Below are 18246 nucleotides of genomic sequence, written 5' to 3'. Positions count from 1 at the left end.
CTCGCAACCCTCCGCGTGCCTCTGGCGCAGACAGCCAATGGGCGGCGAGAGCCGGGGGGACGGCGGGGGTGTGTGGGGAGTGGCGGCTGTTTCAAGATGGCGGCGGCGGCCGCCGGTGTGGGTGGAGGTGCTCGCCGAGGCCGGGGGTGTATCCTTGCCTGGGGGGCGGTGTGAGGGGACAGCGGCAGGGGGGGCCGCCAGGGGCGTGCGGGGAAGCCCCCCTCGCAGGGAGGTTTGGCGTGGAACCGATGCTGCGCTGTGGGTCGGATGGGGTTCTGTGGCCGTGGCAGAGGCTATGTGAGGGCTCCGTTGGTGAGTGTGGAGGGGGCTTGGCCTGGGGAGAGGGATTTGGTATATGCCTGTTTTTAGGGGGTGCGCAGGATTTCAAAGCAAAAGTGACCTGGGGGAGAGGGGAGGGTCGTAAGTCCTCTTCAGTGTGGCCCAGTTGTGAAATCTCGGGGCAAGTAAATACACAGGAAATGGAGAAATTGCGCTCAGCTTATGGGGACTTGTCAGGGAATCAATAGAGAGAATGAGGTTGAAGAGCCCGGAGAAAAGGAGGCTCAGGAGTGACCCTATCGAACTCTACTACTGCCTGACATGAGGTTGGTTGTGGCTGGGTGGCGGCTGGGCTCTTCTCCCAGGTGACAAGTGACAGGACAAGAGGACACAGGCTTAAGCTGCTCAGGAGAGATTTAGGCTGGACATTAGAAAGCATTTGCTCACACAAAGAGTTACTGGGCATTGGAATGGACTGCCCAGGGATGTGGTGGCGTCACCATCCCTGGAAGTGTTTAAGAAAAGACTGGACCTGGCACTCAGTGCCCAGTTGTAGGTTGGACTCGATGATCTTAGAGGTCTTTTCCAACCTCATTGATTATGTGACTCTTTGAAACTGAGGCTAGAAGCTGAGCAGGGAAGACATCTGTCTTTTTTGACTGGCACCTAAGCTTGACTACAAGCACAGCATTTTGGGTGAGCCTGTGTGGGACTTGGAGGGCTCTGTCTGTGAGGGATGAGAGTGAGGTTGTGGTGGTTTCATCTGCAGGGGACCTGGAGGTTCCTATTGTGGGAGCCTATGTGGGGCTGGACATGTAGGTCGATGTCGGTGGTGGCTGTGGTGTTGGGAGCTCAGCCTGTACAAGCCTGGTTATGGAGAGATGTGCTTGTGCGGCTCAGAGAGCCAAGAGCTGCCACTGGTGTTTGGGCTTGTGTGGGTGGGCTGGGGCCTCAGTGACTTGAAGTCATTAGAGTAGAACTGACAGTCTGGCCTGGTGGAAATTTTGAAGCTGACAATTTAATTCCAGTTGTGAGGGGTTTGAAGCATTGCTGTTAGTCAGACCGAGAATGGGATTTCAGCATCAAGTGGAAGAAATTAGAAAGAAGCGGATGTGTCTGTGCTCTTGTATTTATGTTTGACTGCACACTCCCTGGGACAATGTGCAAGTGAAACAGGGTAACCATCCCATGGCCTGTTTAGGGAGCATGGCATTATGATTTTCTATCTGTGTAAAGAAAAAAAGGTTGTCTACAACTTTTTCTGTGCTGTGAATGGGATGAAGATGTGTGGCATATGTTGGATTTATTGCCACTGTCACTATTCTGCTTGGTTGTGAAAGTGTTCATACATTTACATTGACAATCTATGTTTATCAGTGAACAGGTTGTTTCATATGACTAAATGTGGTTTATTGAGCCCAGCAGTGGCCTCATGCATAATGATATTCCAAGGAATGAAGTTCTTTTTGACAACCATTTCCATTCTATATGTTTTGGTGAATAGGCAGTGTTGCCTCTGGTCTTGTAAAAGTTTAAATTCTTAGAAAAGCACATTGCACAATTTAAAACTAATGGTAGTGTATGCTTTCAAAAAAAGAGGAGCGGGCTGGGGAATTTGGTAGATTGGTTTAATACCTTTGGAAAACTGAAGTTCTCTCCATCCTTGTTGAATTGACTCAGCATAGGAAGGCAGGTTGTATAGGTGAGCTAGACCCAGGTGTTGAGTTTCTGCAGTGCCTCTCTCTGCTGTTGCACTGAACTTTAGCTGTGGTGGTGTAGGTCTCAGATTCAGTCAAAGAGAAAACGGAAAATTTCTTACCAGGCAGAAGCCTGAGAAACTGCTGAGAAGAATGTAAATAAGTTCTTTATCTTTTCTGTTGTTCACATTGTTTGTAGTTAAATTCTACCACTGAGCGTCATGCACTGTGCACCAATGGTGTGGCTGTTTTCACTTCAGGACCAATAGAGTTGGTCTGCACGAAGCTCTGTATAAAAGAGTGATATAGTTTGAAATAAATCAGAGTTCTATCCTCTTGCCTTCTGAACAGAGTAATTTCATTCCCGTCCTGCCTCAACAGCATCATGGTGGTACAACGCTTTTAATACTACACTTGCCTTACTGGCTGTCTTGGGAGGCACGTGGCAGTGGGTTAATGTTAAAAGGTTGATGCTGGTCCTGTCCCAGTGTTTCTCTGAGGCAAGGGATTGCTTGTGAGTCACTGTGATTTTCAGTCCAGCTGATTGAAGTAGCCTGCTCTAGCTTTGACTTGTTCTAATACACTGGGCTGCAAAGCTTCACCAGGAGAGTTGTCCTGGTAGCTGTGGGGGACTAAAAGTGACAACTTTAACTAGTCTTTGCATCCTTCTGCTAGGAATTTATCCACAACAGCTGGCAATACCAGAGACACACTCTAAAAGCGGGATGTTGTTTAGGCAGATCATTTTATTTCCTATAGCCATATATTGACACCAGATTAACCGTATATCAGTTGAGCAGGAACTGCCTGTGCTGAAGTTTGTTGTTTCCTGAAGCAGTGTGAACTGAACATGCACTTCTCAGTACCCTGCAGCTTGCTGTTGTGGCTGTGCTGACACAGCTGTTTGGGCTGGGCTGTGATCCAGACTTGGACTTTTGATCCATCTTGGTGCTTTTTGAAAAGAGGGTATGGACAGTGCCTTCCTCGCTGAGTTTGTTCAGCTTCCTCACCCCTTCGTGCAATGCAGTGTATTCTGGCAGCTGGAGGTGGCAGGCTGCAGCTCACACATGAGAACAGAAATGCTCTCTCAGTGTTTGTAGAGAGAGCCGGCTTTGACAGCAGTACTCACTGAATGTGTTTTTCAACTGGTGTGAAGCTGATGAGTGATAATTGTTTACAAGTGATAAAGTGCATCAATAAGGTCATAAGTGAGTCTGTGATCAGGCCCTTCCAGTGTGATGGACAGTGGTGTTGATTGAAGTTGCTGTCCACAGGAGGAAACTCCCAGACTTTTCCTAATTTTCTCAGTGGTAATTTACTAAGTTAAGTTTTTGAGATGGTGCTATCAGAATCAAATTTTAATTAAGGCAAGAGTTTGTTTAGGGTCATTGAAATATTTTCACAATTCTATTTTAGTTTATGAATGCAGCTGCAAAACCTTAAATGCATTTGTCTGTTAACAGTACAGAAATTTGATAGTTGAGTTAATTGGCCAACTGTAGAAAATTGAGGGAAGTAAAGGGGTATAAACAAAAGATAGTGGAGGAGAATTTTTTGCCCTGTGCTTTTGTTTTCCACTTTAGTATTCCCTTGTTTCAGCTGGAATAGAGTTAATTCTTTTCCTTGTACTTGGTGTGCTGTGTTTTGTATTTAGCATGAGGATAATGCTGATAACACACTGATGTTTTGGATTTTGCTCTGCAGTGCTTACTCAAAAACATGGGCTTGCGTGATGCATGCTCTGCTAGCAAGCAGATGCAGAAGAACCTGGGAGGGATCATGTCCAGGAGAGCTGACCGAAACTGGCCAAAGGGAGATTCCATACCAGAACATCATGTCCAGTACATAAATGGGGGAGTGTTGGCTGGGAGCTGCCAGTTCCTGCTGGGGAAAGGAACTGGCAATTGCTCAGTGAGCAGCTGTACTGTGCATCACTTGTTTCTTTCGGGTTTTAATTCTCTCCCTCTGCCCTCTATGTTGCAGTTAGTATTATTATCCTATTTTGTTTTATTTTGTTTCAGTTATTAAGCTTTTCTTATCTCTACCCATGAGGTTTACTCTTTCTCTCTGTTTTTCCTCCCACTTGGGGCAGGGAGGTGGATAGAGAGTTGCTGGCTGGGATTAAGTCACAAGTATGTTAGTTATTTATGTGGGAATGACAATCTTTATGTTCAGCTAAATGAAACTGCTCCTTTAAGGAAGACAGTATGATTTACACCCTTTCCTTAATTATATTGAGTCCTATTTTTAGTGGCTTTTAGGTGGCAGGGATTCAAGTTCAGCAACTGCTGAAGTTCAAGTTCAGTGACTGCTAATAGCACAAATAATACGGTGCCCTGTTGTTTCTGATTTTAAAGTGTTTTCTGTGCTTAAGTAATTCAATAGTTAAACCTCTGGGATATTTGAAAGTTCTTGTAACTTCTTAAAGAAAATCAGTCCTCAGGCTTTTATGTATTACTCATCACGTGATGATCAGATGAGAATGACCAGTTTGAAACCTTTTGCATTTATCCTCATTAATGTTTCATAGAATGTATTGCCCAGAGTGGATTTCATTGCAATATCAATAAGCACTGTTTCAGAATTTGCTTTCCCTACACATCAAGATGTTCCATATAAACTGTTTAAATTTAAATAAATATTATTAGTTCATTATCTTACTAATTGCTCTTGTAACTGGAGCTGGTCTCTGGGACCTTTTGCAAAGGTGACCTCTGACATAATCTTTACAGGCTGAAAGTTAATGCACAGTGAAGAAGGAGTAAGGCCTTTTGTTTTAGCAATCTTTGTGGTGTTTTTTTTAACCAAGTTTTCCTTGCTTTTCTTGCTCCCAAAATGTTGACTGTTTTCTTATCAACAGCTATGCCAAATTTAGAGACCAAATACTTCTTTTTACAGTCCTGTTTAAAGAGCTAAGCTTGCATTCTTTTTATTTTCTTTAACAAAGCCACATGCAGCTTCTGATGAAGAAGATTCACTTGTACCTGTTTCAGGTATGACCTTCTAATTTACATAAACAAAGTTTTTTTTCCCTGTGGATGATAAAATTTTCAATGTCTTTTGAGGTGTGTGGTTTGTGTACATAAATGTGTGTAAGGTAGAGAGTCACCATAAGTTGTAATGGAACATACATGATTATAGCAGAGGATTTATGCTCTGCTGCTTAGATAAGCATACTGTATTAGATGAATAGTTCCAGGGGAGTTGTTCCTGTTGCAGGTACAGTGTGGCTTTATCCAATTTATAAGGAAAACTGAGTTTTTAATGTGGTCTCCAAGGAATGTTGAAGCATTAGAGGTGTTAGGTCGTTTGTAAATTTTGAAGATATCAATTGAAATGAAGATTCATTGTGTACAGATAAAACAATTATTTTTTTGTTAGTTCTTTTGACCTTGATTTACTGAGTGCGTACTTGTGTACATCGCCGGGGAAAAGATGAATGTTCTTAGTTCCCCTCCCCCTCCAGAATTCTCTTAATTGTTTTCAAACACAGCTGTTAAAGTGACACGAGGTCCTGGAAACGTATCTGGGAATGGTTCACTGTAGACTGAAAGTGTGTGTGCATCATCCAGCAGTCATAAGTTTTAAGGAATTGTACTCTTTTGGTTTGTGGTACCCTTCAAAACTGCTGGCCAAACATCTCTGTTGCACTACAAAACACATGCAGGGATTTTTAAGCCAGGTGATGTTGGATTGTTTTTCTCAGGGCTCTGGAAAGAAAGCAGTGATGCTAAATGATGGAAATTGATTCACTGTGGGAAGTTTTCTGTCACTTCTGTGAAAGAGAATTTCAGGACCATTGTTTTCACTTGTGTACAAGCATGGAGATACTAGAGTTTATAATTTAGTTCTTTCACTTGAATTCTAGTACACTTTTGAAATTAATTACCCAAATAATTGTAACTGATCTGCTAGTATGAGGTTAATATTTTTTTGTTCAAAATTTTTTGCACTTCTGAATAGTCAAAATTTAAACCTTGAGGCAGTACCAAGTAGGTATGGGCTTTAATCTGTCCCTGGGAGGTTTTAGTGTTAGTGTCAGTGTTGGCACTTTGTAATTGCAGCATCAGGATTTTCAGTGCTTTCATGTTCTTACCTTTTGTAGTGGTGATCTAATTCTAATTATGGCAGGAAGTGTTTGACAAATGATCTGTGGAGTGTGCACTGCAGTGTTGCCTTACTCATTTGCCTGGTCCTGAAAGGAACAAACAGCCTGAGCATCAGTAGGTTGGCTGTGTAACAGAAACAGTGACATTTTATTATATGAGTGGTGCTTTTAAGAGCTTTACTGCTGGTTGGTTCCTTACTGTCTTTGGGTATCAAAGCAAAAGCTCAATTTTATACCTTCGCATCTTACTCAAATACAGTTTATTTGTACTGAACTTCAGTCTGAAGAAATAATGTGCATTTCAGAATTTACAAAATGTTCATTGTGGCTGGGTGTGCTTCAGTGCCATGCACCTCTTTTTCTGCTGATACATTCATCTTAATGAAATTTTGTATGGAATGAGAGGCTGGGGGAACTGCAGACCTATTCCTTAGGTACTCATTCTTTTCAAAAAAAGATCTGCTAAGGCAAAGTTGCCTTTGTGGAAGGCAAGAATAAGACCACTTTTCACTTTATAATCTGCATGTTCTGCTTGTCTTTCACTTACAGGAGTGCCTACAAAAGGAAATTTAAGAACACAGCGTTTGCCAAAATATCAAACAAGTCAAACAGAACTTAAGGTGCCTGTAGCTGTTGCTTCTGTTTCCATGTATCCTGATAAAAGCACAGGGCAGCAGGTCAGTAAAAGCCAGCTTTTCTTGTTCTTAAGAGTGCACATATTTGAAAAATCAGATGAAAATTCTTAGATTGAAAACACTTAAACAGTTTTAGAGTAGTTATTTTTACAGTCTCTTACACTTTTTGCCCACTTTACATGGTGGCTTTGTAGCAGAAATTATCACCTGAAGAAAACAAAGGCTGAATGTGCTAATATATGTAAGTAGTGTGTAAGTGGGACTATGTAAAATAGATTATTTATATTTCTGTGTGTGTGTTTGTACAGAGGCAGTGCATGTAGCCCTGGGTAGTGCCTAATGCATACTTTACTATGTAAACATGCAAGAAATTTTGTTCTGTTTATTCATTTTCATTGCTCTAGTCATCTCATTTAGAAATTACGGGAGTAAAAACTCATTTCAGGGACCTTTTTGCTGTGCCTGTTCATGTTAGAAGGGTAAAATCACTTTTTGTTTGTGATAGTAAAAGTTCAAAATTCATTTGAGTAGTAGAAGTAGCTTTGTCAGTTGATGTCAGCTGCTTTGAATTTTGTGGTCTCCTCCTGTGAGACTAGGTGATATGTTTCTACAGTTCCTTGCATTAGAAATTCCAAAGCAGCGGGGTTTCCTTTGGAAGGTTATTCTGTATTGTGACAGATGCTGTGATGTTTAGAAATCTGTTGAGAGATGCAGTTTTTCTAACGTGGTTTGTGTAGTACAATGACTGTGTAAGCCCTTTGAGTACTGTTGAGTCTCTTGCCTAGCAGTCATCTTGGGCCAGCCTGTAAAGCACTTTGGTGGTTTGGACGTTTGGCATCTTCCCACTTGCAGGCGGGATCTAAAACCTTTGGCTGCTTCTCTATCGCTGTTTTATTATCATGCAGTTAAATCTTGTTCTTCATCTAAGATGTCCTTCTCTGTCTTTGGTGTGCTGAGTAACTGCTGTGTGCCAGACATGCAGGTTCAAAACTCTGATGTGAAGACAGGTTGCTCAGTTCTTGTTGCTTTGACAATGTCATTGCCCTTCGAATCCTTCAGCATGACGCATCGTTATTACACCAGAATTAATTTTTAGGGCTTTTCCTGGACTTGTGTACTTCCCTTTCTCTGGTTTTTTTTTTTTGTTGTTTTTTTGTTGTTTTTTTTTTTTTTTTTGGTACTTGCTTTTAGAGGCTGGTATGTACCTCTATGTTGCAAATTATGCTGTTCAGTGGCATGCAGATAAATTCCACAAATAGCCCCCATTATGCAGAGTCTTTATGTAGAAGCATCTCTTCATAAGTATCTACAAGCCTGCTGCCTCACAGATGCCTTCATATGCCACATTAAAATCTGTTTTGTTGAATGGTGCATTGATTGCATTACTTGTTGTCTAGAGAGGTTTTACTCCTTTTTTGTGAAAGCCATTATATAAATGGGTTTGGTGTACTCTGTTTTTAAATATAATGCCTGATACATGAAATCTTAATTGGTGACTTGTGCTTTTGTATTTTTGCCAACAAGATGTGTTCAAAGCTATGTTTCATTTTTGTCTTTTTAAACCTTGTGTTTTTCGCTTGCCTTGCCAAATTCTTATGGAAACTTTGTACTCTGGAGATAAGCTCTGAATACTTGAAACAAACAGCACACATGTTTTTACCCATTGTCGAAGAAGAACTTCTTTTGCATGGAATTTTCATCAACAACACAACTGACTTAATGCAGAGCATTGTGTGCATGTCTAGGTGAGAGCTGACGGCTTTAGTATGGCATAGAGTCATAGAATGGTTTGTGTTGAATGGGACATCCAACACAAAGATCATCCATCCAACACCCCTGCCATGGGAAGGGACACCTTCCATTCGTGCAGGCTGCTCAGAGTTTCATCCAGCCTGGCCTGGACATAATTCTGAGTAAAATGCTCTAGGCTGGAGTAGCTGAACTGCTGTGGTCCTTTCTGTGATTCTGTATGATTTTGTCATGCAGTTATCACCTTCCAAGGTGTGGAGAATATCCTCCCTGTACTGAGTTACTCCAAAACTGTCTTCTATCCTGAACTGTGTAGAAAGGAGAGAAGTCTGGAAAAAGGAGACAATCTTGCCCTCTACCTCCTTTGTGGTCTTCTTTAGATGGTCGAGCTGTTTCTGTGCATTATCCACAGCTTCATTTTGATATGTGTTATGGTACAAGTCTGCCTCTGGGAGTTTCTTGTGTATCATCTTTGCATACTTGTGGGTGATAGAAAAAACTGATTTTCCTCTTCATCCCACAAAAGTTTGTCTGACAGTACGTACATTGGTTTGAGTAGTAGTTTTTGAGATCTTCTGTTAAAATCCCCTTCACTAATGTAATCAACTTCATTCTCTTTTTTGAGAACTGTAACTTTTCATTTTTATTGAAGTTCCATCATCTGCTTAAAAAAAAGCCTTTTTTTTTAAGCATACACAGTGAAATTCCTTCAATCATACTTTTAGCTGAATTCAGTCAAGTTAGACATTCTTTCTTTATTTGTAAGTGACATATATTTGGGAAGAAAACTGTGAAATTGGATGCCCCTTGAAAAGTGCTGAAAATTGCCCTGTGAAATTGCTTTCCCCCTCGCCCCTGAGAAGAGTACACTGAAGTTAAAATGAAGGGTCACGCAGGTATAACATGGGTCTGTGTGAAAACATTGCCTCTCTTTGTAGTGGACATTATTCTTTAATTGTTTTTAAGATGCTGTTTAATTAGCTAAGAAGGAAAGGGGTCACTTCCTCTCTGGTGTGTGTAGATCAGCTGCTGTTGCTGATAGTGAGAGAAGCCCTGTATTGGCTTTGTATTATTTTGTGCAATATTGTGTTGACTTGGCCAAACTGCAGGGCGTCTCATGGCATTGTTTTAGATGATGTAAAGCACTACATATGCACTTGGGGGGTTTTGTAAAAGGTTAAACTGATACTCCTTCAGATGGAGTGGACATACTGAAACTTTCCAAAATCCTGAACAGAGCAGCGTGGCTCTTACTGCTGCGTTTATTTTCGGGTTCGTGTTTCGTGTTTACCGCTAGCGCTGCAGAACTGAATCCCCGATCAGAGGAATTTTTGGTGACTAAAACCAGTTTGGAGCAGTTTGTGTGTGGAAACAGCCGAAGTCGGGAATGTCGGGCAGCAGAGTGCCCTCTGGTGGACACACATGGAAAGTGCAGCGGTTCTCTGCGTTCTCGGGAATGCGCGAAAGATCTGTAGTGCTCAGCCCTGCTACAGAGCCTTCTTTTGACAAGTATTACTTACGAAAGCAGCATATATTTAGTTGTATAGTGTATATATATATATATATACACGAAAAAAATATTCGTTATATATATTCATAACTATATATTTACTAAATAAGCAAATAAGCCATTAAAATGAAACAGTAGACACATGTGAAGGTGTGTGTGCTTTTCTCTGTGTTAGAAAATGAAATAAGGGATATGCTCTCTGCTAAAAATATTTTGCTGTTTTATATGCTTTGGTCATAAATGCTAAGGCACATGTTTTTTTCCTTATTCCCTACGTTATGATATGATAAAGTTTGAAGTTGGATTTGGATATTGCTGCACCAGATCTCCAAGTCATGAGAACCTACTCCTCTGTATCTAGTATGAATCAAGGAATAGTGCATGTCTTAAAATTTATCCAGCATGTTTTAGTATTGAAGCTAGCAACTTGCATTTGAATTACAAATCCTTTAAAATAATTCATCACAATTTGGTAATTTGTTTCATTGAAATGTACTTACATTTTAAAATATATGAATTTTATTTCCAGTTGGAATTGATCTTTCAGATTCTAATTATTAGGTCTTGAAATGCTTTTAATAGTTTATGAAATATTTGTTTTCTTTTAAACAGTACATTCTAAAATGTAACTTTAAATTTTCAGGGCACTAATGAAGGAGGAATGAAGAGTGCTTCTTTAAAGGATTTGTGTCCTGAGGACAAGAGACGCATTGCAAACTTAATTAAAGAACTTGCCAGGTAAGAAGAAGCATCACCTGAAAATGCATTAAGTTTAAAGAGAGTCATTTCTCTAATTAACATCAAGCAATGTAGAATTGCTTTAAAAACCTGAATATTTGTACAAGGTAATTTCTCTTCCTAGAAAAAGTATGAAGCAGCCTGGTTGGTTTTTCCTTGCTTTCTGAGCCCCTAAATACATATTTAGAGCAGAGGCCAAAATTTCATGACCAGCACTACTTCATTTGACAGGGCTAGGATTTTGTTTGTTGTGTGTATCAAGTGCTATAAATAAACACATTCTGCTTTTGGAACTTACAGACTTTGTTGGTATGAAACCATGCTGTGTTGTAGTGCTTATTATTTGGCAGAGGTAAGTTTTTATATGGAAGGCCATGTTAAAAGTGCATTGCTGATCTTGTGGCTGAAACAGGTTGGTAATGATTTGCCTGTGTAATTCTTACTTACCTAGCCAAGCTTCTTCTTGCTTCCCTTAATTTCTTCAAATTCTACCTATTCCTTGAAAAGAGAGGTAGAAATAGTGCAAGTTTCTCAGTTTTAGCAGAAGTCTTTTTCTACGTTTCATTCCAGTGCTAGTTACATTCTCAAAGCTAAAGGAGGTAAAAAAAAAAAAAAAAAGTTGAATTAAAGTGAGGAGACTTTTGTCCTGTTCATTGTCCCTAAAACCTCAGAATCTCTGGATTCTTACAGAGTGTCTGTAAAAATGAGGAGGAGCAAATGGGGCTTTGGCAGGCTTTGCCATATTGGTGGGGAAGCTCTTGTGAGATGATCCCAGGTCCTTTGGGCTGGAAGTTATTGTTATTAATTTCTCTTAGTAATTAAATGCTTTTTGACATAGATCCCTTATGTCTGTGTAATAATTGGCAAGCACTACTGTCCTTTTTCATTTTATATAGGAAAATTTGGAAAATTAGAGAAATTAAGTGACTTTCTCAAGGTCATGCAATAACTCTCTGGTGCAGCTAGGAATATTTTCCCTCTGATTATCCCTATCCAGTGGACCATTTTACCTGCTAATAATTTGTACTAATACAGAATTTCTTACCACACAGTATTTTAGTAATTTCTGAAGTTCTTCATGTTTGCATTTTTATCATGCCCTCTGTTAGAAAATGTATAGTTAAGACTGTCATAAAGAGTAGATTGGTGGGAAGCCTGGTTACAAATTGTCAGATGCTGGAGCTATTTGGACACTGTTGCCACTGTTGCCACTGTTGATATATAGAGGTATATTCTAATATTAAAAAAGCCCATTATTACATTGTTCCTTATAATACACTGGTCCCTAGTGAATAGTAGTACAGCAATTCATTCGAGCATGGGATTCTTCTTAAATCTCAGATGCTGTGATTTTTCCCTGAGGACAGTTTGGTATTTCTGCCTGACATTTCTTTGAAGAAAAATAGAAGGTGCAGCAACATTAATTTTGAAAAGTAAAATTAGTGGAACACTATTATTTTATACTTAGTTCTCTTTTATTTTTAAACCTAATCATATTTTTATTGGATGTAATTAAAAGTCCTTTGCAGAGTAATAGGGAAGTTGAACTTTAATTCCGCTCACCTCGTCACTTTTTTAAGACTCTCCATAATTTTCATCCTTAGTTGTGCAATGATAGAGAGTTTTTACAAGCAGTAGTACATTCTTTGCTACTTCGGAGAAGAAAAAGGAGCAGCAGAATGTTGAAAGTTTTACAAGAACACTGTCCTGCAGTAAATACTTGGAATAATAAAGGTCTCACTTGGGCTGTACCTCATTGTTCCTCATTTTGCTACAATTTATGAATAGTAGTTGAGGCTAATTCATGCACATTTGTTGCAGGATGGTGAAGAGAAATAGATTGGTCAGTAAGTAGCTGCATGAAAGCTCTTTTAAAGTAATAAAATTCTGTTTGTGTTGTGAAATATGATTGACTCCTGGGAATTTAATTTCAGCCAGGTTTTGCTTGAGCAGTTCAGGGTAGTAGTCTTTCCGCAGCTTCTGTGACTACTGAAGGAGAGAGCTCTCCTGTACTTTTCTTTGTATTTTTTACTTCTTCCAACTCTCAATCCTACTGCACTTTAAAACATTGAGCATGTGTGTGCCAGTGCATTTGTTAAATTGCTTAAGTGTCAGACTTTGTATTGGTATGACTAAATTCTGATGCTAGCTACATTAATATAATTTTCTCTGGGAAAAAAAATAAGAGATTCTGGGCTATAAAGATCTGATGGGGATTCCAGTGTCTGACATTACCTTAGCAGTTTGGAATTGTATGGAGTTGGATTTTGGGACAGGGTCTAAAGAAAGGATTCAGCTGCATCCTTTCTAATCCTCCTTTCTAGGCTAAATAATGATAATTTTTGATCTGTGCTGTTACCTGTAAATTTAACCATTATCTTGCCCTTCTTTGAATGTATCCTTTAAAGGTGAAATGAGAGTGGCAGACAGAAGCCAGAGTTTAAAATACTTGAATGTTGCAAATTTGAGCTTTTTAATTTATTGTGTCAGCAGATTCTTTTAAAATTGCTTTTGTAGAGGAATTTCTGAGAAGAATGAGTCATGCCCATGTGTGCCAAAGTGCTTTGTGGGTAAGTGGAATATCCTTGAGTGTGATCAGTCATTATTTTCTAAGACAACCAGTGTGGCACCTTCACGTTTTCAATAAGGTCCTCCTGGTGTGGTGGTGAAAGTGGCACATTAAGAGCAAATTTTATCCCTATAAGCAAAGTCCTTTCAAAGAGGTGAAGAGGACTCTCTCTGAACTTTTGTTCCTGCAGGCTGCTCCTGAAACCGTCATCATCTTATGTAATGAAATGATCAGTGACATGATGAAGACACAGAAAGATTGTTATGCTGGCACTCTCTGCCAGTGTCAGAACACATTAGCCTCTTCTGAGAAGGAGCAGTGTAGGGCCTGCTGGGACATAGCCAGTTGACTGTTGAACATTAAGGGCTTGGTAGACACCACACTGAGACTGATTATGAAGTATTCTAGAGTGAAATACTTTGAGTGATATGCAGATTTTGAGAGATCTTTCTTTCTTGGCCTTTGGTTAAATAGAGAGGATGATAACTCCTTAGCAGAGAGAGTGAATATGTATGTGTTTGCAAGATTCACTTCACTACTGACTGGTATATAGGCACAGTTCTGTGACTTTGGTGCTCCTAGTGTGGCAGGTACATCATAAATACTTCTCCCGTGATCACAAATGCCTGTACAGCTTCACATATGGAATGTACCTTTTTTTGAGTGAACAGAAGCATTGACTAAGTGATGTAGAATGGTTAATGAAAATTTAAATTTTGTTTTTTAGTGGAAAAAATTGGTATCTATTTTGCATTCTTTCTTTCTTTGAATAAGATAAACTGGGAGAAAGCTGACTTACTGTTGTCTTTGCAAACAAATCTTCAACAGCAATTTGGGTAGAAAGGTATCATAATACCCTTCTGCACCCATGAGAGGGAGTTATTTCCCTTTCCAAATGAGATACAAGATGGTCTTTGCTATTATATTAGTGTTCTGGCTAAAATCACCGGCATGCCCAGAATGACTTGTAACTGGCAGCTACTAGAACAGTCTTCAGACAGCCTATTATCCCTTACTGAGAAACTGCTTCTCTCTTCCCAAGATCCTGGATACCTAAACCCTTTGCAGGGTGGTAGCAGTTTGGGATACCAGTCTTTTCTACTGTCTTTGATATGATGCTTAAATTGATGAACTGAAATTGAAATTTTATAACAGAAGGTGAAAATGGGCGTCAGAACAGAGTGTTAATTTGGTTGCAAAACTGGAAACCACTGAAATGGTTTCAGTAAAGCTATTATAGTGTATATTTGCTGTTTTTCTTCCAGTCCTTAAGATCTTTGAAGGAATACTTGCTTGTGGTTTGCATTACAAATCTTATGTGTTTGGCCTCTTGTGTTGCTGTCTCTCCTGGGTTACACTACTTTGTGTTTAACCAAATTGTTATCTTGCTTTAAAATCTAAATATTTTCTCTTTTTTTTGTGTGTTACTTTAGGGGCAATTTTGTGCTGCATTTTCTTAATTGGTCAGGCAGTGATACTGTAAATGAGATATCCTTAAGCTTGTCTGGAAATTGCTTTGTGTTGATAGGTAAAGCATGCCCAGGATTATTGTATCACCAATCGCACTTACTTTCTGTGCTTAAAAAGTCATTTGTAGCTATAAATTCATGCTGTGAAATCTAGTTTTGTATTTTGCAGGTTGCATATTGTAAAATTTATCCATTGTGTAGCTATTTCAATTAGGTTTTGGGCCCATAGCAGGGTTTTTTTTTTTTTTTTCCTAATGTGTACAAACTGCTTGAGTAAAATATATCAGGTTTGTGAACCCTGATCCTTGGACAAAAATTCTGTTTCTTTCTTTCTTCCCCCTCTCCCCCACCCCTCCATGGTGGTCTTCCCTGTTCCAGATGACATTCGTTGCCTGGAATTTAGAACTCGTAGTTTTCAAGAACTGTCACTAAACTTTTTTATTCTTTGCTAGCCAGTTGGCAGACTAATACCACATCGGTGTTTATTAAAAGATAAGTGTTCCCAAGGAGTGTAGGACTGATCAGTGAAGTTCCCAGTGTCTGTATCTCTGTTTTTTGTTTAGTTTGTCTCTGTCTTAACTATCTGAGCTGCAATGTTCTTACTGCATTTCACATTTTTCTTGGTAAAAGCTCATTTTTTAAAAATTTTAAGAAACAGAATATGCTGTTTTTAATTTGCTTTTCCAACTTTGCCTTCAGTCAGAAAGAGCTGAGTTCTGTCCCTAGTGTAGTGTTGATGTGAGTATTATCATGGCTCTTTCTTGTGCACGTCAGTTTTTCATTAAACAAATAAAACTTGAAGTGCTGTTGACTTGTGCAGTGCTTCAAAAATTGCACCTGGAGAGCATCAGTGCTGCTTACTCAGTGGAATGAGTCAGTGTCATCAGCGAACTTCTTGATCAATTCCTTCTTTAGGTTAGACAGAAATACTAATATCAGCAGTGGACCTGGGAGCACACAGTAATAAATGGAACTGGTGAATGAATAATTAATTTTTAAGACTAAGGTGGATGTCCTAGGAGGGCTTTTTGTTAATATATTTGCATTATGAGTTTTTCTAAAGAGGGTCCTGTAAATTAAAATGATTTATTTAGATGCATCTAGAATTATATAGGCTTTGAACAGTTGAATTTAAAGCAAATCTTGAACAAAGATGTTGCATGTCCTATGGCACAAGGTAGGTGAATGTGAATGGAATGCAAGAAAATGTTGCAGACACTAAATGGAAGGAATAGTTCCACTGATTCATCATCTTTGCTCTCAGCTGTCAGTTGTCTGTTTGATCCTGGAAGCAAGAACAATGGAGCTGGATACCAGCATGTTGCTCAGTGGAGCAGTTGAGCCCTTTGTACTTGTGCCTTCGTACTTTCACTGATCTTCTCACTGACCCAAGTATGTGAACAGAGGGCGAAAATACTTTTGAGGAGCATTATATGATCCTTGTAATGTTTTTGTACAGCATCAGTGAAGTCCTCCATAGTTCTGTTAAAAATTATGTATGTGTTCTTTACTGCCAGAAGGCAAAGAAATAAGTTTATTAAAAAAAAATCTAGCAACTCATTGAGCTGTTTATAGTAAGTGACATAAATCCAGCATAATCTGATGAGATTCTTGTATTCCTTTTCTTTAACTTCCTTTTGCCACCTCCTGTGAGTAACCAACTTTTGTGTGTTGCCTTTATGGACTGTCTCCTGCTTTGTGATACATAAACACATAGTGCCACATTTCTTCTGAGATCGCTTACCATTCTCAGTCATTTACAGCATAAGATATGTGGCACAATATATTCATGTGTCTGGGAGTGTGACAGCTTGCTGTGATATGTCTTAAATAGAAACACAGCATGTGAATGTGATGCACACTGATATAAGGAACAGATCACAGAATCTAGAGATGAGTAAAGTCTGATAGATTTAATCTGATTTTTCTAGTGCTCTCTTCTTTCATACCTTTCTTTTCTTATACTGTTGTTCAATTTTAGTGTTATTGGGTGCCAGCATAGCCCAGTGTTTGTTGCCCAAAACCCTTTCCTCATGAAGCATCATTCCTGCAAGTTACAGAGCAGGCTTCCTTCCTTTCATAAGAATCCTGGAGATGGTACTTGTTCTCTCTTTCCAGTTGCCTGCCCTGCTCTTGTTTCATTCCTGTCTTTCATCTACATGGTCATTGTGTTCTTCATTGTGGTTTTCTAATTAATTTTTTTTGGTTTTGCATCTTTCACTGGTTATATGAAGGAAGGTCATGCATGCTGTAGTAATTTAGGTGGTTGCGCTGGACTCAGGAAGAAAATGGGCCATGATTGGATTTGAAAACTTCTATCTAGAGCTTGTGGCAAATATGCTGTGGCTGTTACTGCAAGGATGTATGGTGGATATTCGTCAAAAGTTTGTTGCCTGCTTAGCTAAGGAGTGCAGAGGTGCTGGTGTGGTTCCAGAATTTAAACAGGTAGTTCCCACTACAATGTTTCTTTAATGCTATGTGCACAACCCTTTTGACAACCTGTGAGTGGAGGGGAAGAGGCCTAGGAGCAGGTTGATCTCATCACACCTTCCCAGGCTAGGCCCAAGGTTGTAAGTGAGACCTTGTGCATTTGACTAAAAATGGAATGCACACATTTAATCTGTGCCTTTTTTTCTTTTCCTGTATATTAGAAACTTTACAATTAATAGTTTGATCTAAGATTTCAAACTGCCCTAATTTAGAGAATTTGATTATCCAGTATCCGTTGTCTGTCTCCCTCTAGGTTTGTAGAGAAAAAGTATGAGTTTCAGTATTATTATTTTCAACTTCATGCAGTCTGCTTGAGCTGGTATGGGAAAGACTGTGGGTTGATCTTGGAGTTGGGGAATACTGCTTGTCTGTAATTGACGCCAGGGGAGTGACCCAGTTGTGGTATTTATGACTTTTCCACTGGAAAACAAAACAAATCTGTGCCCTCTTAAGGGGAACAATGATATCAAATGTATGGTTCAGTCCTTGAATGAAACATTCTGTTCAGAATATTCATCTAGTGGGATGAGTGGAAGGCTTAGTCTAATACTTACACATATATATATATTTCATTTCCCCCCCCTTCCCTTTCCTCTTCCTATAAGACTGTTCCACTTTAAGGAAGTTAAAATTGGAGTTTTCTAAAAGTTGTATTGCTTTGGTCTCCTGTCACCTGTGTTGTGGCAGCTATTCCATCATCATAAAAGACTGAACTTTAAGAGCCTTCAGCAGCAGAAATTGCCTAAGTGCAGAGCAATAATATTTATTAGTCTAAGCTCATTACTTAATATTTTTGTGGAGCTTTTATAGAACCATGATTTCCAAGCCACGTTTTTTAGCATAGTTACAGGATCATCTGTGCATAATGATCTTCTTGCCTACGTGATAGCAGAATAATTGTTTTTATAGCCTGCTCTTGAGGTGCACAATAAATGATCATTGCAAACCTTTCTCCCATTGTCATCTTTTAATCTTGATCCAATTATTTACACTGAGCAGCAA

At 39.4% G+C, this 18246-nt stretch overlaps 1 protein-coding gene across 1 annotated transcript in view; it reads left to right on the top strand.

Annotated features, from left to right (window-relative positions):
- Nucleotides 1–37: 37 nt before the first annotated feature.
- Nucleotides 38–18246, top strand: part of KIAA1328 (KIAA1328 ortholog) — a 171279-nt gene continuing 153070 nt past the window's right edge. The window contains 5 exon segments of the mRNA XM_030258714.4: nucleotides 38–68; nucleotides 71–148; nucleotides 4934–4969; nucleotides 6634–6761; nucleotides 10622–10716. Of these exon segments, the coding sequence (XP_030114574.2) occupies nucleotides 38–68; nucleotides 71–148; nucleotides 4934–4969; nucleotides 6634–6761; nucleotides 10622–10716 (368 nt within the window).

The sequence above is a fragment of the Taeniopygia guttata genome, chromosome Z (genome assembly GCF_048771995.1).
Source record: "Taeniopygia guttata chromosome Z, bTaeGut7.mat, whole genome shotgun sequence".
Classification (NCBI taxonomy): Eukaryota; Metazoa; Chordata; class Aves; order Passeriformes; family Estrildidae; genus Taeniopygia; species Taeniopygia guttata.
Note: the sequence above shows the minus strand (reverse complement) of the source record. Positions and strands in the feature narration are given on the sequence as shown.